This window comes from Rhinatrema bivittatum, chromosome 3 (assembly GCF_901001135.1).
Source record: "Rhinatrema bivittatum chromosome 3, aRhiBiv1.1, whole genome shotgun sequence".
Taxonomy (NCBI): Eukaryota; Metazoa; Chordata; class Amphibia; order Gymnophiona; family Rhinatrematidae; genus Rhinatrema; species Rhinatrema bivittatum.
In genome coordinates, this window is record NC_042617.1 from 317,047,990 (window position 1) to 317,075,252 (window position 27,263).

Here is a 27,263-nt window from a genome sequence, read left to right on the forward strand (position 1 = left end):
AGTCCTTCCCCAATGTGTTCCTTAATGAAAACTGAACTGAAGCAATTGTTAAATACTTCTGCTATTTCTTCATCTTTCTCCACAGCTTGCTCCTTGTCTCCTTTAAAACTTGCAATGTCTCTTGCGGTCTAACTCCTTTCTCTAATATATCTGAAAAATATTTTGTAACCACGCTTTACCTCTTTGGCGATCTCTTCTTCCACTTGAAATTTGCCATCCTGATTTTATTCTTCATTTCCTTCAGATTCACCTGATATTTTTCCTCTTTTTGAGTTCCCTTATATTTTTTGAATGCTGATCTTTTGTTTGTATTTTCTTAGCTATCACCTTGAAGAATCAAATTGGTTTCCATTTTCTCTTACCTTTATTTACTCCCTTTCAATAGAAATGACAGCAGAAAAGGACCAAATGGTCCATCCAGTCCGCCTGGCAAGCCCACGGTAGCATCTGCCATGCTGTGCAGGTTCCCCCATGCTTAATAGATTTCTATTCCATAAAAGTCGGGCCCTTATTGGTTGCTCTTTGAAAACAATTCTCCATTACCCATTGCCATTGAAGCAGAGAGCAATGTTGAGTTGCTTCAAAAGTATCAGGCTTATTGGTTAAGGGTAGTAACCGCCGCATCAGCAAGTTACCCCATGCATATTTGTTTCCCCAGACCGTAGAAGTCTGGGCCCTCGTTGGTTGCTGTCTGAATCCAATCCCCCTTTTTCCCTGCCATTGAAGCAGAGAGTTATGATGGAGTTGCATCAACAGTATGAAGACTTATTGGTTAAAAGTAATAACCACCACACCCTTGCACTCTTTTTTTTTTCTTAATTTCCATCCAGTAGTCTTTAGGGATACACAGTGTTTATCCCATGCCCCTTTGAATTCTTCCACTATTTTCATCTTCACCTCCTCTGGAGGAAGGACATTCCAGGCATCCACCACCCTCTCCTTGAAGAAATATTTCCCGACGTTCTGAGTCATCCTCCCTAGAGTTTCATTTTGTGACCCCTAGTTCTACTGATTTCTTTCCACTGGAAAAGGTTTGTCAATTGTGCATCATTAAAACCTTTCAGGTATCTGAAGGTCTGTATCTTATTTATTTAGCTGTTTTATATATTGTCATTCCATATGAAGATCTCAACAGTTTACAAGGTGATACTCATAATTATAACTCAGCCAACAAGCATAGATTGTTTACAGAGGAGGTATTCATAGTCTGGCATGGATATATATCTATCTAGTACATGAGGCAAAGAGTAAGGATAATTACAAATGAAATGGTGGTTTTCAAGTCTTAATGTGTTGTGAGAGTCTTCCATTCATATCTCCCCTGCACCTCCTCTCTTAAAGTTTATACATATTCAGATACTTCAGCTTCTCCTCATATATCTTCTCAGACCGATCCCACACCATTTTGGTTGCTTTTCTCTGGACTACCTCTATCCTGTCTACCTTTTTGAGATACGGACTGCAGAAGTGAACACAGTACTCTGTGAGGGCTTACCAAGGGTCTGTACTAGGACATAATTGCCGCCTTTTTCTTACTGGTTATTCTCTCGATGCAGCCCAGCATTCTTCTGACTTTAGCTATTACCTTGTCACATTGCTTCACCATCTTTAGATTTCCAGACACTATTACCCCAAGATCCCTCTCTTGGTCCATGTACATCAGTCTTTCATCTCCCATCACATACAGCTTTTTTGGATTACCGCATCCCAGATGTATGACTCTGCACTTCTTGGCATTGAATCCCGGCTGCCAAGCCTTTGACCACTCTTCAAACCTCCTTAAATCACTTTTCATTCTCTACTCCTTCAAGCGTGTCCACTCTATTACAGATCTTAGTATCATCCGCAAATAGAGAAATTTTACCTTCTAGCCCTTCCACGATGTGGTTCACAAAGATAATGAGCAGAACCAGTCCCAATACTAAACCCTGTGGCACTCCACCTAACACTGTTTTCTCTTCAAAATAGGTTCCATTTACCATTACACTCTATCTCCTTTTAGTCAACCACTTTGTAATCCATGCCACCACATTGGCGCTCACTCCCATCCTTCTCATTTTATTCACAAGCCTCCTATGTGGACAATATCAGTTTGGTTTTCACTAAAGAACAACATGGAGAAGGACCATTGCTGGTTAACAAGACCATAGATTGTTATGAGAGTAGATGAAACTCTGTTTCCAGAAGAGAATATATGGGAGGAGCTAGGCAAACTGAAAAAGGACAAAGCCATGGGGCCGGATGAGATACTAAAAAAAACAAACAAAAAAAAAAAACCCAAAAATGGGAAAACTTTGACACAACTAAACCGAAAGTATACACTAATTGAAACAAAACTGCTGCACATCCCTAGCAATTAGTAGTCAACCAAATTAAATAAAGGCTATTTTCCCTTCTTCTTAGTTAGGACTTGAGCTCATACAGACAGATATTTTGAGCTGACACTCTTGAGACCCTGAAGAGTAAGGACTGGCAGAAGAGGCCTCTGCCCTACTAGTGGTCAGGTGGGGCACCAACACAAGTGAATTTAAGATCAGTCTGGCAAAACTGACGAGCAGGTTCTTCAGCCAAAAACAGAAAGCAGAATCCCTGGGGGTGGATATCCTCATGGAACCATGATTAGCGTCCATTCTTCTGCGTGTGTTCCCACCAGGAGCCTGGATGTTCTCTAGACTGAGTTCTGAAAATGCAAGCAGAGGTTCTTTTTCACCTTTTCCCCTGGTCAGAGGATTCTTCTAGGTTGAAAAAGAGAAAGGAAGGAATCTTCTAGGGTTTATAACCGTGACTGTTGAGAGAACTAGGCTACAAAACGAGAATACTTAGTCTCGGGGGTTACAGCCTTCAATGACATGAAAGGAGGAGCATTAGCGAACCAGAATTAGAATTTGGAGTCTCTTGTGTTCTAATTACAGAAGAGGCATATTTCCCTTTGAAGGATCCATTCCTTCAGTCTTGTCCTTCCTTCAGAGGAAGGTATAACTTACAAGTCTCGCAGAGGACTGTGACTGGCTCTGGCTTGCTGGAAGGGGGGACACAGTTATGCAAGCTGTCTGGCTATTCTCTTGGATGGGATATTTCTAAAGAGTTAAGAACGCAAGTCTTCCACTCTAAAAGATCTTCTCAACTTGGTACCTGAGTTTAGTTTTGAAAGGGATCTGGCTTTCCTTCCTCTCCAGCCTCAAAGGGCATCTTCTTGAGTCTTGTTGAAGTCTGTCTGCTTGGTGGCCTTAGGTAATTTTAATGGAAAAGATATCTCTGAGCCCAACACTATTCCCTTTCTAAGGGTAGCATTTCACTTCTGTTGGAATTGGGCTTTTCTCAGTTATGAAGGTGAGAAAGTAGATCGATGTAGGCTAGAACCCGGTTAGCCATTCTCCAGTCTGTTGTAGGTCACATTTGAAATGTTTGTAGATGACCAGATTTTTCTTGACTGGGTCTGTAATGTCTCCTATTAAAGAACAATGATTTCTAAGGCATTGATTTCAGGAGGTAAAAAGGAGATGAATGCTTCAGCCTGCTCTAGTAAGAGTTTGCAAGTCCTAGAGCACTATCAAGAACATAAGAAATTGCCTTGCTGGGTCAGGCCAAGGGTCCATCAAGCCCAGCATCCTGTTTCCAACAGAGGCCAAACCAGGCAAGTACCCAAACACCAAGAGGATCCCATGCTACTGATGCCAGTAATAGCAGAGGCCATTCCCTAAGTCAACTTGATTAATATCAGTTAATGGACTTTTCCTCCAAGAACTTATCCAAACCTCTTTTAAACCCAGCTACACTAACTGCACTAACCACATCCTCTGGCAACACATTCCAGAGCTTAATTGTGCATTGAGTGAAAAAGAATTTTCTCCAATTAGTCTTAAAGAGCTACTTGCTAACTTCATGGCATGCCCCCTAGTGCTTCTGTAATCCGAAAGTGTAAATAACCGATTCACATCTACTCATTCAAGACCTCTCATGATTTTAAAGACCTCTATTATATCCCTCCTCGGCCGTCTCTTCTCCAAGCTGAACAGCCCTAACCTCTTCAGCCTTTCCTCATAGGGGACCTGTTTCATCCCCTTTAACATTTTGGTTGCCCTCCTCTGTACCTTCTCCATCGCAACTATATCTTTTTTGAGATGCGGCGACCAGAATTGTACACAGTATTCTTGGTGCGGTCTCACCATGGAGCGATACAAAGGCATTATGCCATTTTCTGTTTTATTAACCATTCCCTTCCTAATAATTCCAAACATTGTTTGCTTTTTTGACTGCTGCAGCACACTGAGCCAACGATTTCAAAGTATTGTCCACTATGATGCCTAGATCCTTTTCTTGGGTGGTGGCTCCTAATATGGAACCTAACATCGTGTAACTACAGCAAAGGTTATTTTTCTCTATAGGCAACACCTTGCACTTGTCCACATTAAATTTCATCTGCCATTTGGATGCCCAATCTTCCAGTCTCGCAAGGTCCTCCTGTAATGTATCACAATCCGCTTGTGATTTAACTACTCTGAATAAGTTTGTATCCACAAATTTGATAACCTCACTCATCATATTTCTTTCCAGATCATTTATAAATATATTGAAAAGCACTGGTCCCAGTACAGATCCCTGAGGCACTCCACTGTTTACCCTTTTCCACTGAGAAAATTGACCATTTAATCCTACTCTTTTTCCTGTCTCTTAACCAGTTTGTAATCCACAAAAGGACATTGCCTCCTATCCCATGACTTTTTAGTTTTCTTAGAAGCCTCCCATGAAGGACTTTGTCAAACGCCTTCTGAAAATCCAAATACACTACATCTACTGGTTCACCTCTATCCACATGTTAACCCCTTCAAAAAAATGAAGCAGATTTGTTAGGGTAAATCCATATTGACTGTGTTCCATTAAACTATGTCTTTCTATATGCTCTATGATTTTGATCTTTAGAATAGTTTCCACTATTTTTCCCGGCACTGAAGTCAGGCTCACTGGTCTATAGTTTCCCAGATCGCCCCTGGAGCCCTTTTTAAATATCGGGGTTACATTGGCCACCCTCCAGTCTTCAGGTACAATGGATGATTTTGATAGGTTACAAATTTTAACTAATAGATCAGAAATTTTATTTTTGAGTTCCTTCAGTACCTAGGATGCATACTATCCAGTCCAGATTATTTGCTACTCTTTAGTTTGTCAATCTGGCCACTTGATGAGAATAGGTTCCAGGACAGTATCCTTGTCTCTGTTGTATACCTGCATAAGGACCTCGGTGTGGGTGAGCAGGCTGGGAAAGGCTATGCTTTGGACCCAGGAGTCCTGAGAACTATTATAGCTTCCTCCTGCCCGGCCTGGGTGGAGCTTTGGTACATCCCTTTGTTTGGACTAGTCTGGCATGGACAATAAGGAAGGTGAAATTTAAATGTAACTGTTAATTTTCTTTCCTTTAGTCCTTCCAAATGAGCCCAAATCCACCTAGGGGAAGCCACAGTGATCAAGGGCTCTCTCTGACATTCAGAAAACAAGCAGTGAGTATGTTGTTGCCCACTCTGAAGGTAGTTGGCCTAATCATGTCCTTGGTGTAGGGATTATCTAATTACTGGGTTAGTGACCATGGAGTGAAGTTTCTAGGCTGCATCAGGTTTTGGTTGTGTGGTGATTTAGAAACATAAACAAATGCCTTTGATTGTCTTAGCTTTGACATAGGGTACTGAAGAACTGAGCTTTTTTCTTGTCTCCATCTGCAAGCAGTGGGAACAGCCCACTTATCTGGACTAAAGGAAAGGATATTAACAGGTAAGTTTAAATTTCACCTTTTGTTTGATATTTTGTTTTACCTTTCTCATTTTAGTAATTGGTGAAATTGTAGTTCATTACTTCTTGTGCAGTGTTTTGGGTTTTTTTGGAAATGTGGCTGTATAAATCAAATGAAATGAATGGAGCTGTAAATAAAAATGTGCTGGTTTTACACAGTTTATTCAACATGGCTGAAAGACAAAACATTTTATGATTTCTCTATTTTTTTTTTTTATAGAACTTCCCTATAATGACTACTTTGAATATTTTGGACCAGACTTCAAACTGCACATCAGTCCTTCTAACATGACAAACCAGAACACCCCGGAATATATGGAAAAAATCAAGTGAGTGCTGCAGTGCTTGCATTGGTGCAGGTTGAGGTTTAGCAGGCTGGAGGATTAGAGGACTATTGTCCCAGGAAAGAGAAATCTGTTCAGCCCTCCCGTTCCATTAAAATTCTAAATCAGTGTCTCACCCCCAAGGAACATGTTCTGTTTGCATGGACTTTGGTATTCTCAGATGAACGCTGTTGCATAAGGCAGTTAATAAGTTATTGAGACTGACCTTTTGTGGGGAGACAACGTGAGGGGAGGGGGAAAGACCTGGAGGACATGATTCAATCCTTGGGTGAGAACAAGGTACACCGCCTACCTGAGTATCGGCCAAAGATGAGGGGCGCAATTTCGGCTCACTCTCACTTCGCGGAAATCAGAGATTCCGTTCGTCCCGGTCTTCTGGATCTTCCTTTCGACAGCCATTGGGAAGGCAACAATCCTGGTCCCAGTCCTTTCGAGGCCGGCACTTCGGCAGACCAGGTGCTCAGCAGTCCTCCGGTGGACTCAAGTCCTCCCAATGATGTAAGGCTGGTCCATTCTTCGGCTCCAGTGATGGGAGGCAGATTGTCTCAGTTTTACGAGGAATGGGCCACTCTGATTTCTGACCAGTGGGTCCTCAAGGTGATAAGACAAGGTTATGCATTAGATTTTGCACAGCACCTCCCAGATTGGTTTCTCGTCTCCCCATGCTCGTACGTCGAGAAGCGCCGGGCGGTAAAAGACACATTACAGCGTCTCCTCGACCTCGGGGCAATTGTACCGGTTCCGCTCGCGGAACAGTGCAGGGGCCATTACTCCATTTACTTCGTGGTGCCCAAGAAAGAGAACCTTCTGGCCCATTCTAGACTTAAAAAGAGTAAACAGACACCTCCGTATTCCATGGTTTTGCATGGAAACTTTGAGATCAGTCATCACATCAGTGCGAAAGGGAGAGTTCTTGGCATCTCTGGATCTCACGGAAGCATACCTGCACATCGGCATCCGATCTGACCACCAGAAATTCATGTGGTTCGCCGTCCTGGGACATTTCCAGTTTCATGCCCTGCCGTTTGGCCTCGCCATGGCACCCAGGACCTTTACCAAGGTGATGGTTGTGGTGGCACAGCTTCGGAAGGAAGGTTTCTTCGTTATCCATATCTAGACGATTGGCTGATTCGGGCAAAGTCAGAATTGCTTTGCTGTGCGGCGATTCGTCGGGTGGTTCAACTATTGGAATCACTTGGATGGGTGATACATTTTGCCAAGTCATCTGAATCCTTCTCAGTCCTTGGAATTTCTAGGGGTCCGGAACAATACACAGCTGGGCCGGGTTTTTCTAACGGGGGAACGCATCACCAAACTGCAGGGGCAGGCGTGGAAATTATTGGACAAGCATCCTCCCAAAGTCTGGGATTATTTGCGGGTCCTTGGATCGATGGCATCCACCCTTGAGTTTGTCCCCTGGGCCTTTGTTCATATGAGGCTTCTGCAGACAGCGTTGCTTTCCCGTTGAAGTCCGGTGTCGGAGCAATTTCATCTTCCGCTGCCTTTTACAGACTCTGCTTGTTCCAGTCTAGATTGGTGGCTCAACTCAGGCAATTTGAGCTGTGGGGTATCCCTGGAAGTCCCCGATTGGACTGTGGTCACTACAGACGCCAGTCTCTCTGGCTGGGGAGCGGTGTGTCAGGACAAGTCGGTACAGGGCCAATGGTCGAAGGAGGAATCTCAGTGGTCGATCAATTGTTTGGAGACCAGAGCGGTCAGATTGGCTCTGCAGGCCCTGCAGTTGAGATCGCAAGGGAGGTCGGTCAGAATTTTGTCCGACAATGCGACCACAGTAGTTACATCAATTGGCAAGGAGGAACCAGAAGTCGACCGGTGGCGAGCAAAGCGCAGCAGTTGATGATCTGGGCGGAACAACACTTAGTCAGCCTGGCAGCCTCTCACATCTTGGAGGTCGACAATGTTCAGGCCGACTTTCTCAGTCGCAACCGGCTCAATCCCGGGGAGTGGGAACTCTCTCCAGAAGTGTTCAATCTCATCTGCGAATGGTGGTCCAGACCCAGCATGGACCTCATGGCGACGTTTCACAATGCCAAAGCTCCTCACTTCTTCAGTCGTTTCCACGAGAGAGGAGCAGAGGGAGTGGATGCCCTGGTTCTCGCCTGGCCAAAGAATGTTCTTCTGTCTGTGTTTCCTCCATGGCCTCTAATCAGCAAAGTGCTGCAGCGCATAGAATTTCATCCGTTGGAGGTGATTTTGGTAGCTCCGGAGTGGCCGCGGCGTCCATGGTTTGTGGATCTAGTCAACCTCATGGTGGATGGACCCCTCTGGCTGCAAGACCTCTCGAACTTTCTTCGGCAGGGGCCCATTTGTTTAGAAGAGGCAGATGGCTTTTGTCTAGCGGTATGGCTTTTGAAAGGCAGCGTTTAAAGAGCAAGGGCTATTCGGACGCAGTTGTGGCTACCCTCTTGCAGTCTAGGAAGCCCTCTACTTCCCTGGCCTATGTCAGGATTTGGGGGATTTTTGAATCATGGTGTATGGATCGGGGGTGGTTCCTACTGCTGCCTCAGTTTCGCATATTTTGTCCTTCTTGCAGGCGGGTCTCATGAAAGGCCTTTCATGCAGTTAGTTACGGGTGCAGGTGGCGGCTCTCTGTTTCCATGGTAAGGTTGGTGGAGCTCCGTTGGCTGCGCATCCAGATATCGTACGTTTTCTCCGATGTACTAAGCATTTACGTCCGCCGGTCAGGCACTCTTGTCCGTCGTGGAGTTTGAACCTGGTACTCAAGGCTCTGTGTGGTGTGCCTTTTGAGCCAATGAAAAGAGCGATGCTAAAGTATCTTACATTAAAGACTGTTTTCTGGTGGCTATTTCCTCAGCTCGTTGAGTGTCTGAGCTTTAAGCATTATCTTGCAGGGAACCCTTCTTGAGGATTTCGGATACAGGAGTTTCTTTACGAACGGTTCCATCCTTTCTCCCGAAAGTGGTATTATCTTTTCATTTGAATCAGTCGGTGGAGCTCCTGTCCTTTCCGGACTTGGATTGTTCTGATCCCCAGTCAAGAGATCTGACGAAGCTGGATGTGCGTCGCATTCTCTTGCGTTATTTGGAGGTTACTAATAGCTTCCGGATGTCGGATCATTTATTTGTGTTGTGGAGTGGACGCAACCGGGGGCACAAGGCATCCAGGGCTGTAGTTTCTCGCTGGTTGAAAGAGGCGCTTGCTTCGGCATATCTGCTTCAAGGCCGAACGCTCCCAGTTGGGCTTCGAGCACATTCCACCTGTTAGCAGGCAACTTTGTGGGCGGAATGTCAACAAGTGTCGCCGCAGGAGATTTGTAGGGCGGCTACATGGAAGTCGTTGCATACCTTTGCGAGGCATTACCAGTTGGATGTCCAAACCCCAGACTCTGGGGGCTTTGGGGAAGCTGTGAACTGAGCAGGACTCTCAGGGTCCCACCCTAACTAGAAGAGCTCTGGTACATCCCAGGAGTCTGGACTGATCCGGGTGCGTACAGGGAAAAGAAAATTGGTTCTTACCTGCTCATTTTCGTTCCTGTAGTACCACTGATCAGTCCCGAGTCCCGCCCATTTCTTTCCAGTATTCATTTTTTTTAGCGAGTCCACTCGTTCACTTTAAGAGGAATTTTTCTGCAGAATTACTTGACTTCTTTATATGCTCACGTGTTCTGTTTGTCTTAGAGTCGGCGAGTAGGTTAACTACCGGTTTCTTTCCCCGAAATTTCCTATGGGGCTGTTAAAATTGTTCTGATGGTTTATTTAGGTCTGCTTTGATACATATAAATACTGACGGGACTGTAGGTGGCACCTCAGGATATAGGGAAGAGTTGGTCAAAACATTTCTGTCTCCATCTGCTGGTGGGGAGGCAAAACTCAGGAGTCTGGACTGATCTGTGGTACTACAGGAACGAAAATTAGCAGGTAAGAACCAATTTTCTTTTCTTGCTCACTTCCAGTTAGGTAGAGGGGGTGCAGCCAGAGTGGTATTATTTTGTAATGAATTCTGATGCAGATTTTATTGTATTGCTGTTGTCTTTTGTTTTATGATGCTGTAAATCACTTTGGGTCATTTTGAAGAAGGCAGTGTAGAATATTAGAATAGCCTTCCTCGCTTAGCTGCCCTCGTGATTGTCCTTTGGCAAAGTGTTCTAGAGAACTCATTTTGAGTGTACCTTTTTAGGTGACACTTTGCTTTTGAGTAGCATATAGGACTTGCTCCCCCCCTGGGCATAATTGCTCTTCCTAAAGCAGAAGTCAGGTCTCCCCTCACCAGTGCAGTGCATTGCTCCACCACCATTAGGTTGGTCTGTAGGGATGGATTCTATGGACCCATGATACTGACAGACAGCCGAATCTAAATACTGTATTCTCTCTGCTGACTGGTTATGTTGTGGGAAGTTTTGCTTAGAGATGTTATGTTCTGTAGGCACTGTTGGGCAGTCTCCAAGTTTATTAAAAGTGCTGTTAGTTGCCAATTGATTCCTAGTGAAATGTATTCATCTTTGAATTGTAACAGCTGAGGAATAAAATGCAAACCTTGCTTGTGTTGGCTCTTTCAGGCAGCGGTTGTTTGAGAATTTGCGCATGTTACCACATGCACCTGGTGTGCAGATGCAGGCTATACCTGAGGACGCGGTGCAGGAGGACAGTGGGGACGAGGACGGCGAGGATCCCGATAAACGCATTTCCAGTAAGAACTTACAGCAGGAAAGTCAGAAGTCTAAAAATGGCTTGGTGTGCCTAGGTCTCTCTTCCACAACACAGAAGGAGCCAAAGGCCTATTTCACCTACTTTGCTTTCTGAAGTTAAACTTGTTTTCTTCTCTTTGAAAGTAGTTGGCCGTACTAAAGCAGTCTCTCAGTATTCACCAGCAATAAATGTGATGTATTAAATATGCTGCTTTACAAAGAAGAGAGATTACTGCCACAGATGCTGTCCTAGTAATGCCTGATGTGGACTTTGTTATACAGGAAAGAGAGCTTACATGCATAGATACTGTGCTTACTCTACCACTAGTAATGCCTGAAATGTACTTCTTTATATGGGAGAGAGAGAGAGTAGAAGCCCAGATACAGCAGTTAATCTACAGCCAGTAATGCCTCAAGTATACTTTTTCAGAGGATAAGTAGGATGGCAGTTGTCACATGTTCCATTCATGGTTTTATAGACCTCAATAGTACTCTTTAGCCTTTCCTCACAGGGGAGCCATTCCATCCCCTTTAGCATTTTGGTTGCCATGCTCTGTATCTTTTCTAGTTCAATTATATCTTTTTTGAGATGTGGTGACCAGAATTGTACACAGTACTCCAGGTAACATAGTAATATAATGACAACAGCAGTAAAGGACCAAATGGTCCATCCAGTATGCCCAGCAAGCTTATGGTAGTATCTGCCGTTCTGTGCAGGTTACCCCCATGTTTCTCTTAAGGGTAGCAACTGCCACTCCATGTAGTTATCACCCCAAGCCTTATGATAATCCATAAAATATTTATTGCTAGCAACATTTTTACTGGGGAATGAGCCGCCTTGAAAATTTAGACTCTGCTTGATGTGCTTTGCTTATGGACTTGGTAGAAGCAGTCCTGTGTTTTTTCCCTTATGTCTGCATATCAGGACCCCAGACTGTAAAGTCACGGCCCATATTGGTTGTTGTCTGAATCCAATTCCTCCCCACCTTCGCCATCAAAACAGAGATCAGTGTTGCAGTTGCATCTATCAGTTTCCCAGATCGCAAAAGTCTGGTCCCTTGTTGGTTGGTCTCTAAATCCAGATCCCCTTTTCCCCCTGCTGCTGAGAGCAATGTTGCAGTTGCATCAAAAGCATCAAGGCTTTATTGGTTAAGGGTAGCAACTGTCACTCTGTACAGGTTATCCGTCTGCACCCTTTTCTTCATTTCCAGGTGAGAAATTGTTCTGCAATATCAGGATTGTCCAAAACCTCAAACAGGAAAGGCCATGAAAACCTTTCTCGGTGCCTAGAGAGAGAACCAGGCCTGCGATTTCTTTCCATCTGGTGAAACATAGAATACTGAACAGTCTTCTACTGTTGGATGTGGGCACCCTACTCTTAACAAATCATAAGAACATGCCATACTGGGTTAGACCATCAAGCCCAACATCCTTTTTCCAACAGTGGCCAATCCAGGTCATAAGAACCTGGCAAGTACCCAAAAACAAAGTCTATTCCATATTACTGTTGCTAGTAATAACAGTGGCTATTCTCTAAGTCAACTTAATAGCAGGTAATGGACTTCTCCTCAAGAACTTATCCAATCCTTTTTTAAACACAACTACACTAACTGCACTAACCACATCCTCTGGCAACAAATTCCAGAGTTTAATTGTGCATTGAGTGAAAAAGAATTTTCTCCAATTAGTTTTAAATGTTCCACATGCTAACTTCATGGAGTGCCCCCCTGTCTTTCTATTATCTGAAAGAGTAAATAACAGATTCACATCTACCTGTTCTAAACCTCTCATGATTTTAAACACCTCTATCATATCCCCCTCAACCATCTCTTCTCCAAGCTGAAAAGTCCTAACCTCTTTAGTCTTTCCTCATAGGGGAGCTGTTCCATTCCCCTTATTTTGGTCGCCCTTCTCTGTACCTTCTCCATCGCAATTATATATTTTTTGAGATGCAGCGACCAGACTTTTACACAGTATTCAAGGTGCGGTCTCACCATGGAGCGATACAGTGGCATTATAACAATTTCCGTTTTATTCACCATTCCCTTTCTAATAATTCCCAACATTCTGTTTGCTTTTTTGATTGCCGCAGCACACTGAACAGACTATTTCAATGTGTTATCCACTATGACGCCTAGATCTCTTTCTTGGGTGGTAGCACCTAATATGGAACCTAACATTGTGTAATTATAGCATGGGTTATTTTTCCCTATATGCATCACCTTGCACTTGTCCACATTAAATTTTATCTGCCATTTCGATACCCAATTTTCCAGTCTCACAAGGTCTTCCTGCAGTTTATCACAATCTGCTTGTGATTTAACTACTCTGAATAATTTTGTATCATCTGCAAATTTGATTACCTCACTCGTCATATTTCTTTCCAGATCATTTATAAATATATTGAAAAGTAAGGGTCCCAATACAGATCCCTGAGGCACTCCACTGCCTACTCCCTTCCACTGAGAAAATTGTCCATTTAATCCTACTCTCTGTTTCCTGTCTTTTAACCAGTTTGTAATCCACGAAAGGACATCGCCACCTATCCCAGGACTTTATAGTTTTTCTAGAAGCCTCTTATGAGGAACTTTGGCAAACGCCTTCTGAAAATCCAAGTACACTACATCTACCGGTTCACCTTTATCCACATGTTTATTAACTCCTTCAAAAAAGTGAAGCAGATTTGTGAGGCAAGACTTCCCTTGGGTAAATCCATGCTGACTTTTTTTCCATTAAACCATGTCTTTCTATCTGCTCTGTGATTTTGATGTTTAGAACACTTTCCACTATTTTTCCTGGCACTGAAGTCAGGCTAACCAGTCTGTAGTTTCCTGGATAGCCCCTGGAGCTCTTTTTAAATATTGGGGTTACATTAGCTATCCTCCAGTCTTCAAGTACAATGGATGATTTTAATGATAGGTTACAAATTTTAACTAACAGACATGAAATTTCATTTTTTAGTTCCTTCAGAACTCTGGGGTGTATACCATTCGGTCCAGGTGATTTACTACTCTTCAGTTTGTCAATCAGGCCTACCACATCTTCTAGGTTCACCGTGATATGGTTCAGTCCATCTGAATCATTACCCATGAAAACCTTCTCCAGTATGGGTACCACCCCAACATCCTCTTCAGTAAACACCGAAGCAAAGAAATCATTTAATCTTTCCGCGATGGCCTTATCTTCTCTAAGTGCCCCTTTAACCCCTCAATCATCTAACGATCCAACTGACTCCTTCAAAGGCTTTCTGCTTCGGATATATTTAAAAAAGTTTACTGTGAGTTTTTGCCTCTACGGCCAACTTCTTTTCAGCTTCTCTCTTAGCCTGTCTTATCAATGTCTTACATTTAACTTGCCAACGCTTATGCATTATCCTATTTTCTTCTGTTGGATCCTTCTTCCAATTTTTGAATGAAGATCTTTTGGATAAAATAGTTTCTTTCACCTCCCCTTTTAACCATGCCGATAATAGTTTTGCCTTCTTTCCACCTTTTTTAATGTGTGGAATACATCTGGACTGTGCTTCTAGGATGGTATTTTTTAACAAAGACCACGCCTCTTGCACATGTTTTACCTTTGTAGCTGCTCCTTTCAGTTTTTTTTCTAACAATTTTTCTCATTGTATCAAAGTTACCCTTTTGAAAGTTTAGCACGAGAGCCGTGGATTTGTTTACTGTCCCCCCTTCCAGTCATTAATTCAAATTTGATCATATTATAATCACTATTGCCAGGCGGCCCCACCACCATTACCTCTCTCACCAAATCCTGACCTCCAAGAATTAGATCTAAAATTGCTCCCTCTTGTCTGTTCCTGAACCAATTGCTCCATAAAAATGTCATTTATTCCATCCAGGAACTTTATATCTCTAGCGTGTCCCGATGATACATTTACCCAGTCAATATTGGGGTAATTGAAGTCTCCCATTATTACCGCACTACCAATTTGGTTAGCTTCCCTAATTTCTCTTAGCATTTCACTGTCAGTCTCACCATCTTGATCAGGTGGACGGTAGTATACTCCTATCACTATAGTCTTCCCCGACACACAAGCACTGTCTAAAATCCTATCCAGTTTGATCTACGTTAATCACATTAAAGAGAAATGTTTCTAGCCTTTATTGTAACACTTTATCAAAGATTTTAATATCAATTTAATAGAGAAATTGGCCTGTACAAGCCACAGTCTAGCTTATCTTTTTCCCTTTATAAATGAGAGACATATTGGCATCGGTCATATTTCCAAAACTGGAACCCTCAGCCCCTATGGGATTAAAAATTGGTAAGAGAAAAAGCAGTCTCGAGTCAATAAAACTTATCAGGAGGTGGGCACTTCCCACTTGGGATAGCTTGAACAGCAACTTGCACTTCCCTGTACATACCCGGATCAGTCCAGGCTCCTGGGTTCATCCCCCCCCCCCCCAACCAGCAGATGGAGACAGAGAATATCTTCGCTGACACTGCAGAGCCCCCTGCAGTTCCTCAGTATTTCTCTGTCTCCAGCAGATGGCAGAAGGTGTGAATCCTGCAGTTCTGCAGTTTTTCCTCTTTTTTTTTCCCCAGCAATTAATTAATTAATTTATTTAATGCTTTTTATATACCAGCATTCGTAGGACACATCATGTCGGTTTACAGGTAACTGAGAAAGGAAATTACAATGAACGATGAAAGAAGGTTAAATAGATAATATATGACAGTGCAAGGAAGGAGAGTCAGCGAACAGAAATACAACTTGGTAGAACGAAATGGATTTTGATTATCCATATTAAAATTAGATATACAAGTGAACTTATATTCAGTGTTAGGGAGGCTTGTGCACTTATGAGCTTAGCATTTGAACTATGAACAATATAAAGAAATTATGTGCACTACTGTACAATTGAATAAAGGGGAGGGGGGCAGAGAGGGAGGGAGCGAGGAGGAAAAGGGCGGAAGGGGGGGGATAAGTGGGGGGGGATGAGGGTGGGGCAAAGGGAAAAAGGGTACTTTAAGTCAGGGGTACTTTAGAGGAAAAATTGCTAAGGGGTGAAAGGGCGGGGTTTTCCTTTTGAGCCTTCCGGGGGTTTCTTTTTGATTTTTGGGAATCCTAGTGGTTCTACCCTGTCCGGTTGAGGTGGCCGAGCCCGGGGGTTGGTGCCCTTGTGTGTGTGTGTGCTCGCTCTGTGCGCCCATGGGGTATAAATCTGGTTGTCCAGATCCCTCCCCCTCACGAGGCTCCTCGGGCAGCTGCAGGCTCCACTTAAATTTTTAAGATCCCTGTTAGGAGGCTTAGCCCTTTTTTTCTTAGGGGCTGGTTTGTCTCCTTGGGATAAAGTTTATTTTAAAAAAAAAAAAAAGGTTTTCAGGCAAGGCTGTTTACAGCGGAGCACAGCTCTGCTGTGCCGGTGGCTTTCTCCCCTTAGGTTTGGGACAGTTCCCGGAGTTAGGAAGTTTAAGGGGCTGTTTTAGCGCTTTTTTGTGAGTTGAGTGTTTTTGGCTCGGTTTGTGCCTCCTTCGCTCGATGGCTTGCGGCTCTGTTCGCTTGCGTTTAAACCGATTAGGTTTATGCACAGGATGTGCAGATGGAGGGGAGGGCTCCTCAGATGGCCCCCCACTAGCTAAGCAGCATCGCGTTTCGGGCGCATTTGTGCTGGCTCTGGGTAGGGGCTCGAGTCCTGCCATGATCCCTCACCACGATCGGTGCAGGAATGGCAGCCATGTTGGATTTTGCGGCAATTCCCATGCCGTGGGGGGGGGATGGGGGAGGGTCTCCCGTGTTTGTCTCCGGCCTGATCTGTTGTGGAAAACAGTCAGGGAGGGCTGGAAGGGGAGGAAAGCCTGTTACCGCTGTTTTCTCAGCCATGCCCTGCAGGAGCACCGATGGATCCAGCAACCGGGGATGCGGGTCAGGGGGTGTTTTAAAGACCATGAAGAAGCATTCTAATCCGTACTCTGTTCATGTACATAGTTTTCACAGGTTATTGTTCAGTGATCTAGTCATTGGTTGTTTTAAATTTACTTCATTCTGCTTTGATATTGAGTATACTGAGGGATCGCAGGTGGCACACTGGGGTTATCAGGGGGTGCCTTCAGCTTTTTTCTCGGACTCTTATCTGCTGGAAGGGGAGGCGTAACCCAGCGGTCTGGACTGATTCTTGGTACAACAGGAACAAAATTAGCAGGTAAGAACCAATTTTCCTTTAGCTTCCCTGCCTTTTAAGGGTCGACTCTTCTTTGGGGAGCACCTCGAGCAGTTGATGCAGCTGCTTGGGGACAATAAGGCCCTCAGATTACCTGAAGATAAGCCTAAGGCTAAAAGGTTTTTTCAAGCAAGGTCTCGTTTTCGGTTCAACAGAAGGTCGCATCCGTCCAGGAAGGCAGCCAGTTCCCAGAGGCAAATTTTCGGCTCGGGGGCAGTTCTTTCATGATGCCCGAAGGCCTTTCTGAGGCACTGCTGCGGGATCTGCAGCGGGAGCCAAATCCTCACAATGAAGCAAGGCTGGTCCACTCCGTCATTCCTACTATAGGCGGTCGGTTGAGGCAGTTTTATGACGAGTGGCCCAAGATTACGTAGGACCACTGGGTCCTCAGCGTGGTAAGAGATGGCTGCGCTCTAGAATTTGCTCGGCCTGTACACAAGCTCTTCCTAATTTCCCCTTGCGGTTACCTGGACAAGACGTTTGTGGTTCAAATGACGCTAGATCACCTGCAACGCCTGGAGGCTGTGGTCCCGGTTCCCCGGACAGATCTGCGCCAGGGAAGATATTCCATTTATTTCCTTGTCCCCCAAGAAAGAAGACACTTTCCAGCTGATACTAGATTTGAAGAAGGTGAATGCCGCGCTCAAGGTGCCCCACTTCAGGATGGGAGACCCTGAGGTCGGTAATAGGGGTGGTGCGCAAAGGAGAGTACCTGGCATCTCTGGATCTCACAAATGCTTATTTACATATCCCCATTCATCAGAACTCACAACGTTTCTTTGTTTCATGATTCTCAGGCAGCGCTTTCAGTTTCAGGCCCTTCCATTTGGTCTAGCCACAGCCCGCGCACTTTCACCAAAGTGATGGTTGTGGTGGCAGCATCTCTCCAGAAGGAGGGGATTCTAGTGCACCCATATCTGGGCGACTGGCTGGTCAGGGCGAAGTCAGATTCTATGCTGCAAATTGTTTCAGAGAGTTCTCGAGGTTCTCCAATCCCTTAGTTTGGGTGATGAACATCTCCAAAAGTCAACTGTCCCCGGCGCAGTCATTGGAGTACTTGGGGGCCCAGTTTGACACTCTCTGGTGGGCAGGGTGTACCTTTCTCAAGACCGGATCCTGAAGCTTCAGAAGCAGATCAGGCAGTTTTTGCAGTTGCGCATACCTAAGGTCTGGGACTATTTGCAAGTTCTCAGCTCGATGGCCTCCACACTGGACTTAGTTCCATGGGCGTTTTCCCATATGAGACCGCTGCAGAAGGCTTTGTTAGCGTGGTGGAATCCGATTTCAGAAGAGTTTCATCTGCCTTTACCTCTTGAGGACTTCGCAAAGGACAGTCTTTCATGGTGGCTTCAGACGGCCAACCTTGTTCATGGAGTGGACCTCGAGGTTCCAGACTGGGTGGTAGTCACTACCGATGTCAGTCTCTCTGGTTGAGGAGCAGTATGTCAGTGTCATTCAGTTCAGGGTTCCTGGTCCAGGAAAGAGTCTGCATGGTCTATCAATCGGCTAGAGACCAGGGCTGTGCGCTTAGCCTTGCAGGAGTTTCTGCTACTGATAAGGGATCGAGCAGTGCGAGTGCTGTCGGACAATGCGATAACAGTGGCTTATATTAATCGACAGGATGGAACCAAGAACCTGGCAGTAATTCGGGAGGCGCAGGAGTTAGTTCTCTGGGCGGAACAAAATCTAGAGTGAATAGCAGCGTCCCATATGGCCAGGGTTGAAAACATTCAGGTGGATTTCTTGAATCAGACTCTGTTAGATCCGGGCAAGTGGAAGTTATTGGAGTCCGCGATGCAAATGATTCGAGATCGTTGGGGATTCCCTTATGTAGACCTAATGGCGACCCATCAAAATGCCAAGGCCTTTCGCTTCTTCAAAGGCAGCAGGGGGCCAAAGGGGTTGACGCTCTAGTCCTACAGTGGCCTCAGGAGGTTCTACTCTGTTTTTCCCCCCACTGGCCGCTGGGGGGGGCAAGGTTCTGCGTCTAATAGAGAAGCACTGCAATGATGTGATTCTGGTAGCCCCAGAGTGGCCTCTGCATCCATGGTTCGCTAATCTAGTCAATCTGGCGGCGGACGGGCAGCTTCGTTTCCGCCACCTGAAACATCTCCTTCGTCAGGGTCCCATATTTTCAGACCAGGCTGCTCACTTTTGTCTAGCAGCATGACTTTTGAGAGGAGGCGTCTGAGGCAGAAAGGTTATCCGGAGTCTGTTGTCACTACATTGTTACAAGCTAGAAGGAAGTTTACTAATCTGTCTTACATTATTAGAGTATGGAAGGTTTTTGAGACCTGGTGTTCCGCTAAGGGAATTGATCCGTTCAGGGCTTTAATTCCTGCCATTATTCTATCTTTCTTGCAAGAAGGCTTCGTAGAGGGCTTGTCACTCAGTTTGCTTAAAGTGCAGGTGACCGCGCTGGGCTTTCTTCGTGGTAAAATTAATGGTCCCCCTATTTCAGCTCATCCAGATGTCATTAGGTTTCTTAGGGGTGCAATGAATTTATGGCCTCCGGTTTGGAGGTCTTGTCCATCCTGGAACCTTAATCTCATCCTTATGGCCATTTGTTCAGCTAGGGGGATTTCTGAATTGCAGGCTCTGTCTTCCTGCAATCCTTTCCTTCAGATTTCAGATTCGGGGATTTCCTTAAGGACGATACCTTCATTTTTGCCAAAGGTGGTCTCAGTATTTTCCGACCTTAGAGGCGTCCGATTCTCATGCGAGGGAGCTCAGAGGTTTGGGTGTGTGGAGAGCTTTGTTACATTACCTAGAGGCTACAAATGAATTTCGAAGGTCCGATCATCTCTTCGTATTGTGGAATGGTGCAAACAAAGGATACAAGGCTTCTAAAGCCTTTATTATGCATTGGTTAAAAAGGAGGCGATTGCTTCGACGTATATGATTAGAGGTCGCCCGGTTCCGGAAGGTTTGCATGCTCATTCTACACATTCACAAGTGACCTCGTGGGCGGAAATACAGCTTGTTTCTCCACAGGAGATTTGCAGGGTGGCGACTTGGAAGTTGCTGCATACGTTTGCTCAGCACTATTGTCTGGATGTAGGGGATACGGGATCGCCTTCGTTTGGCGAGAGTGTTTTGTGAGCAGGACCCTCCAGGTCCCACCCTGGGTAAAGGCTTTGGTACATCCCAGGAGTCTGGTCTGATCCGGGTATGTACAGGGAAAGGAAAATTGGTTCTTACCTGCTAATTTTCGTTCCTGTAGTACCACAGATCAGTCCAGAACCCGCCCTATTAGGGAAAGGGGAGTGTAAGGGGGAGAGTCCGCTCAGCTATAATATTGTTCTCTGAATACATCAGTTTTGTTGGAATTAGTTTTTCTTGTTCAGAATATTTTGCTGTTTTTACTGCTTTCTGCTATGGTACAGATTATACTGAGGAACTGCAGGGGCCACTGGGGTTTGACAGTGTCAGTGAAGTTTTTCTCTGTTTCCATCTGCTGGCTGGGGGGAATGAACCCAGGAGTCTGGACTGATCCGTGGTAGTACAGGAACGAAAATTAGCAGGTAAGAACCAATTTTACTTTCAAGCATAGAAGGGAGGGGCTGCCAGGCAGGGCCAACCAAGATAAAAACTCTTTAACAGTATTTCTGTCAGCTGCTATAGAGTTCAGATAGAATTGAGAGAAATAAGGAATAAACCGATTTTCAATCTCTAGAGGGGCAGAGGTGGTATTCCCTATTAGTTTCCTAATACCCTTAATAATGGCTCTGCAGGCCTTTATCTTAATTTCCCTGGCCAGTGAAACCCTAGGTTTATCCCCATGTTCATAGAATTTTAATTTAGTATATTTTAGGGCTTTCCTGACTTTTTTTTTTTCCATTTCCAAAGTCTATAATGCCTTTCTTTGGCCCTTAAGTAATTTTAGAGTTCTGGCTGAGCGGTCCCTTTTGTACTGAATTACAAGTTTCCTTATTTGAGTCAGAAACTCCTCTATCCTCTGTCTACATTCTTTTTGGAGGTAACTAGCATATCCAGTTATCTTCCCCTGAAGAGAATGCCTTGAAAGTTTCCCATCACTTGGTCATCCTTCCAACATTATTTCCCAAGGCCACAAGCACTGCACGGTTTAGACTGCAAGAGAGCCTTGGCCTCCTACCTGGAGCAGACTGAAGCCCAGAGAAAGTCCACCCAGCGACACCAACAAACTGGGGATTGCCGTCGCCAAACACTTTATCTAATTGGCTAGTAGATTGCATCTCCTCTTATTATGCCCAGGCAGCACTAAATCTAGTGGATTATGTCAAGGCTCACCCTGTCCCATCCATGGCAGCTTCTATGGCCCACATATGATCATTCTTCATGAAGGAGATCTGCAAATCTTTGAGATTTACATCATACTGCTGTTTGGACGGGGATTCCCGACGCAATAGTAGGTTTTGCCAGTCTGTTCTGTGGAATCTGTTTGAGGTGTTGAACCCAATTTCAGTCCCTCTTTTAGGGCCCATTGTTTTTGTTCCATGTTATCCCATATAAAGAAAAAAAAATGCTCGTTGCCAACAGAAAAGGTTTTGCCCATTGGCACTTTATTGATGTTTACCTCTCATTTCTTTTGGAGAAGTTTGTAGCTTGAGATTCCCCATATGTGAGGACTGCAATCCTACCTGTAAGAGAAAGCAGAGTTGCATACCTGTAACAGGTGTTCTGTTAACAAGCTCAGGACAAAGAGAACCTCAAAGTTCGAGTGATGCTCTGCTGCTGTACCAGTAGAAAGTGATACAGTTCATAAGGGAGTGGAATCAGGAAAGGAAGATTGAAGCACTCCTAAAAGAAGCCTTTTCAGCAGTGGAAATGGCCATACAATACTCTATTTGGGGATGAAGTGTTGGTCGGGCCATGATCCATTGGATTCCATAGCTTTTTGAGAATCCAGAGATAAACACATTTGGAATTGTGTTGCCTTTTGGCGGACACCATGTACAACTTTGTCAGGATCTTCTCTAGTTCACTGGCCTCTGTGGTTGCGGCCTGGACACTATTGTGGTTGCATAAGTGGGCCACAAACACCGTATCCAAAGCCTGCTTCAGTAAGCTGCCCTTCAAGGGCAAGTTACATTGTGGTGAGGAGCTGGAAAAGGTGATCAAGAATCTGGGAGCATCCAAGCCCCCAGAGGCTTCCTGAGGACAGGACTCTGGCGCCTTGGGTACCAGAAGCTGAAGTTGGCTCTGAGAATCCAGAAAATTCAGGCCATGGAAGGGGAATTGCTTTCACAAAAGGAATCTCTTCTTTTGTGGGGTGAAGAAGCCAAGGAGTGACACCTCTGGAGGTGTTCGATCATCCCAGTGAAATTCAGTGGGTCCCTTCCTTAGTAGTTCAGATGGGTGGTCTCCTTCAGCAATTCTACTGGAAGTGAACCCACACTTTATCAGACCAGTGGGTCCTACATGTTATGCAGAAAGGATATTCCCTAGAGTTTGTGATTCCCATCGCTGATGCCTTTATTTATTTATTTTATTTATTTTATTTAAGGTTTTTCTATACCGGCATTCATGAAAGCATTCACATCATGCCGGTTTACATGAAACAGGGGTGTGAAGAAACAACCAAGAACATAAATAAAAGTGAAGAAGAGATGCAGTTACAATTAACAGGGGCTGATAACTGGGAGGGGGAAAATAGAAAGAGAAAGAGGAGGTTAATTATATACAATAGTACAGTATATATCAGTCACCAAGAGAAATGGTAAGAGCTACCCTGGAAGAACTTCAAAGTCTGGAGGCCATGATTCTGGTTCTGACAGAGTCCCAGGGCCACGGAAGATACTCAATTTATTTTGTGTTCTTGAAGGGTGGGTCTTTTCACCCTAACTTGGACCTGAAAGGTGTCAACAAGTGCCTCCAGGTTCCCCATTTCGAAATAGAGACTTTGTGCCTTTATAGTGGCAGTAGAGAGAAGTTCCTTTCATCCCTGGGCCTGGCAGTTCTATTTTTATATTCCCATGTGGATAGACCATTGGAGATTTATCAGATTCTGTTTCTGGGGCAACATTTCCAGTTCAAAGCTCTGCTGTTCAGACTTGTCAATGCCCCAAGGATCTTCACCAAGGACTGTCCTCCACCTAGAAGACCTTTCACTTAATGAGTTTGACAGTCCATAATGTGTAAGCCATTCAGTTAGATAAAGTTTGTTTGGCAGTTGTCCCTCCCAGTCTATTGTGATCAAAGGACATGGATAATTGAGAAGCTCAATGAGGATGAGTCCTCTTCAGATGATATGCAAAGGAGCCATTCTCCTTTGTGTGCATGCAGTCTTGGAAGAAGTATAGGTAGCGCAATAACTTGATTAATGTGGAATGCAGTTACCACTTTCAGAAGGAACATAGATGAGTTTGTAAAACATCCTGTTATGTAAAAAAATGCAGGCATGGTGAGGATGAAACTAGAGCAGTAACTTGCTTACTCTTCATGCCAAAGTAATGGCAAGAAGAAACTTTTCAGGCAAAAATTGTCAAGTCTACTGACTCAAGAGGTTTGGAGGGAGATTTCATGAGTTAAACTAGGACTACATTGATATCCCAAAAGTACTGGAGGCTTATTGAGTGGAGGCTTAAAATGTTCCAAAACTTTCATGAACTTGAATACTAGAGGATGGAAAGAGATCAGTCCCTTCTACTTGTTACTGATATGCCACAATGGCATTGAGATGAACCTTGACTGAGAAGGAGATGAGGCCTGAGGATAAAAGGAAGAACAGATATGAAGTAAGTCCGTGAGCTAAAAGAGAAGAGATACAATTGACTACACCCACACTGTGATGAAAGCCTCTTCCACTTGAAACTTCATGATATTCTGGGAAAGATTTTCTTGCCAAAATCAGCACATCCTACACCTCCTTTGGAAGGAGTGAGGGGAAGACTTATTGTGTGTTCAATATCCACATTGTGAGGGTCAATGACAGCAGCTTCAGATGGTAGTCTGCGATTTTCCTGTGTAATGAGTCTGAGACATCCCGAATGGAATCAGAGACTGAGGGGTAGATTTTAAAAAAGAGCGTGATCGCGTACTTTTGTTCACGCAGCAGGCGCAAACAAAAGTACGCTGGATTTTATAAGATACGCGCATAGCCGCGTGTATCTTATAAAATCCTGGATCGGCGCGCGCAAGGCTACCGATTTTGGGCAGCCTGCGCGCGCCAAGCCGCGCAGCCTGCCTCCGTTCCCTCCTAGGCCGCTCCGATTTCCTCGGAGGGAACTTTCTTTCGCCCTCCCCTCATCTTCCCCCCCCCCCCCCTACCTTTGTCCCTCGATTTATGCCTGCTAGAAGCAGACGTAAATCTATGCGCGCCAGCGGACTGCTGGCGTGCCGTCATCCGACCCAGGGGTGGTCCGGAGGCCTCGTCCCGCCCCCGAAACGCCACGTCATTCAGCCCCGACACGCCCCCTTAAAAAAACCCCAGGACTTACGCGCGTCCCGGGGCTCTGCGCGCGCCGGCGGCCTATGCAAAATAGGCGCGCCGGCGCACAAGGGCCCTGCTCGCGTAAATCCGGGCGGATTTACACGAGCAGGGCATTTAAAATCCGCCCGTGAATTAATAGACAAAATATGGATACTATAATTGTAGCCTGGCCAGTATTATGAGGATTAATTACATCTTGTCCTGAAGGGCCTTCTGGACAGTCCTGGCAATGAGAATTTAGTTTTTCTTGATATACCAGAAATCAAAAGAAAGATCAATGTGATTCATAGAAACATAGAAATGACGGCAGAAGAAGACCGAATGGCCCATCCAGTCTGCCCAGCAAGCCTCACACATTTTTTCTCTCATTCTTATCTGTTTCTCTTAGCTCTTTGTTCTATTCCCCTTCCACCCCCACCATTAATGTAGAGAGCAGTGATGGAGCTGCATCCAAGTGAAATATCCAGCTTGATTAGTTAGGGGTAGTAGGGGCAGTAACCGCCGCGATAAGCAAGCTACACCCATGCTTATTTGTTTTTACCCAGATTATGTTATACAGCCCTTATTGGTTGTTTATCTTCTCCCCTGCCGTTGAAGCCGGGAGCTATGCTGGATATGCGTGAAGTATCAGTTTTTTTCTTCTCCCCTGCCGTTGAAGCAGAGAGCCATGCTGGATATGCATTGAAAGTGAAGTATCAGGCACATTTGGTTTGGGGTAGTAACCGCCGTAACAAGCCAGCTACTCCTCGCTTTGTGATTGCGAATCCTTTTTTTCTTCACCCCTGTCGTTGAAGCTATGCAGGATATGCGTGAAGCATCAGTTTTTTGTTTTTGTTTTTTTTCCCCTGCCGTTGAAGCAGAGAGCTATGCTGGAAATGCGTGATGTATCAGTCTTTCTCCCATGCCGATGAAGCAGAGAACCATGCTGGATATGCATGGAAAGTGAAGTATCAGGCACATTTGGTTTGGGTAGTAACCGCCGTAACAAGCCAGCTACTCCCCGCTTTTTGAGTGCGAACCCTTTTTCTTCTCCCTTGCCGTTGTAGCAGAGAGCTCTGCTGGATGTGTGAAGTATCAGTTATTCTTCTCCCCTGTCATTGAAGCAGAGAGCTATGCTGTATATGCATTGAAAGTGAAGTATCAGGCATATTTGGTTTGGGGTAGTAACCGCCGTAACAAGCCAGCTACTCCCCTCTTTGTGAGTGCAAATCCTTTTTTCCATTACCTCTTGCTGTTGAAGCTTAGAGCGATGTAGGAGTCACAGTAAGCATGTGTATGTTTATTTAATATGGGTATTGTGTCAATAGCCATCATTCTGGCGAGTCACCCACTCTTCATTGGCGGCCTCTTGACTTTATGGATCCGCAGTGTTTATCCCACGCCCCTTTGAAGTCTTTCACAGTTCTGGTCTTCACCACTTCCTCCGGAAGGGCATTCCAGGCATCCACCACCCTCTCCGTGAAGAAATACTTCCTGACATTGGTTCTGAATCTTCCTCCCTGGAGCCTCAAATCGTGACCCCTGGTTCTGCTGATTATTTTCCTACGGAAGAGGTTTGTCGTTGTTTTTGGATCATTAAAACCTTTCAAGTATCTGAAAGTCTGTATCATATCACCTCTGCTCCTCCTTTCCTCCAGGGTGTACATATACATTTATATGTGAATCCAGGGATTCACATATAAAATAGTGGGTATGCATAGAGTAAACCAGAATTCCTGTCTAGCACAAAAACATTGAAAGTGATCTGTAGCTGCTTGGATACATGGAGCAGAACTTCCTAACCTTTCTGTTCTCTGAGGTGAACGGATCCCCAGGCAGTGAATAAGTTGTCCATGACCCTTTGATTCAAGGACCACTTATGCAGTTATAGCACTTTGCTGAGGCAGTCCACTAACATATTCTGGATTCCTTGAAGATGTCGCTTCTGTGGAACTCTGCCTCCAGCTGAAGCCAGGCAGATTGAGAGGGGTGGAGCTGAAAATTGAAATCCCTTGGGTCAGAAGAGGGCAAGAGAAACATAAATAGTAACCCTATTCCACAATTTTCAGGACTCACTGGTTCCTGGTAACACATCTATTTTGGGAGGAAGGACTGGACCCTTCCCCCGTCATTTACCACAAAAGCTGGTAAAACAGTTCTGTCCTTTCTTCTCCTCTGTGTCTCATAGGATCCAGCCTCCTTGGATCACTCTTCTTTCCATGTGCTGCTGGATTCGGTCACAGAGATGTTCGCTCCTGTTTCCTTGGGCTCAGGAGCCAGTCAGCACAGCAGACTCCCTGTAAGAGTCAGCCACAGCAACACAATCCTTGCTGCTCTCCACGTGCTACAGAAGACGATTACCAGGATGCGCTCTCTCGCTCTCTTGCTCGCTCTTGCTCTGTGTGCAACAATTGTTGGCCAACATGGAACTCTCCTATCTGTGCACTCTATGTGCCGGGGAAGGTGGCCACCATGGCACACTTCTCTTCACCCAAAGCTTTTGAAGATTGTTGAAATAGTGAGTGAAGAGTTGTAGGGAGTGAATAATCAGAGACTTATTGACAGAAATGGCTCTGAAGAGCTATGAAGTATGAGACCTTGTTCTGCTTTGATCTCTGTGACGAGTGAGTGATTAAATCTTGTTTTGAGGAGATGTTAAATGCTGTTATGAGAATATCCATGTGTGATCTGTTCTCACATCTGGAAATACAGACAACAGCAGCACAACTAATTCTTTTTCATTAGTTTGTACTGTGTGTGTGAAATTTTAGATTCATATTTTTCTGGAAAACTGTGATCTGTACTTAAAGACACCTCAATCATGTGTCTAAGACCTGGAGAAGTTGGATATTAAGGATGTGCATTCAATTCATCTGTTTCAATGAGGGCTCGCGGAACTTGCG

The 27,263-nt window shown here is 44.8% G+C and overlaps 1 protein-coding gene across 1 annotated transcript in view; it reads left to right on the forward strand.

Moving 5' to 3' along the window:
• Window positions 1-27,263, forward strand: part of HDAC2 (histone deacetylase 2) — a 148,728-nt gene that overhangs the window by 107,645 nt on the left and 13,820 nt on the right. The window contains exons 10-11 of the mRNA XM_029595238.1: window positions 6,002-6,110; window positions 10,663-10,793. Of these exons, the coding sequence (XP_029451098.1) occupies window positions 6,002-6,110; window positions 10,663-10,793 (240 nt within the window). The remainder of the gene's footprint in view (window positions 1-6,001; window positions 6,111-10,662; window positions 10,794-27,263) is intronic.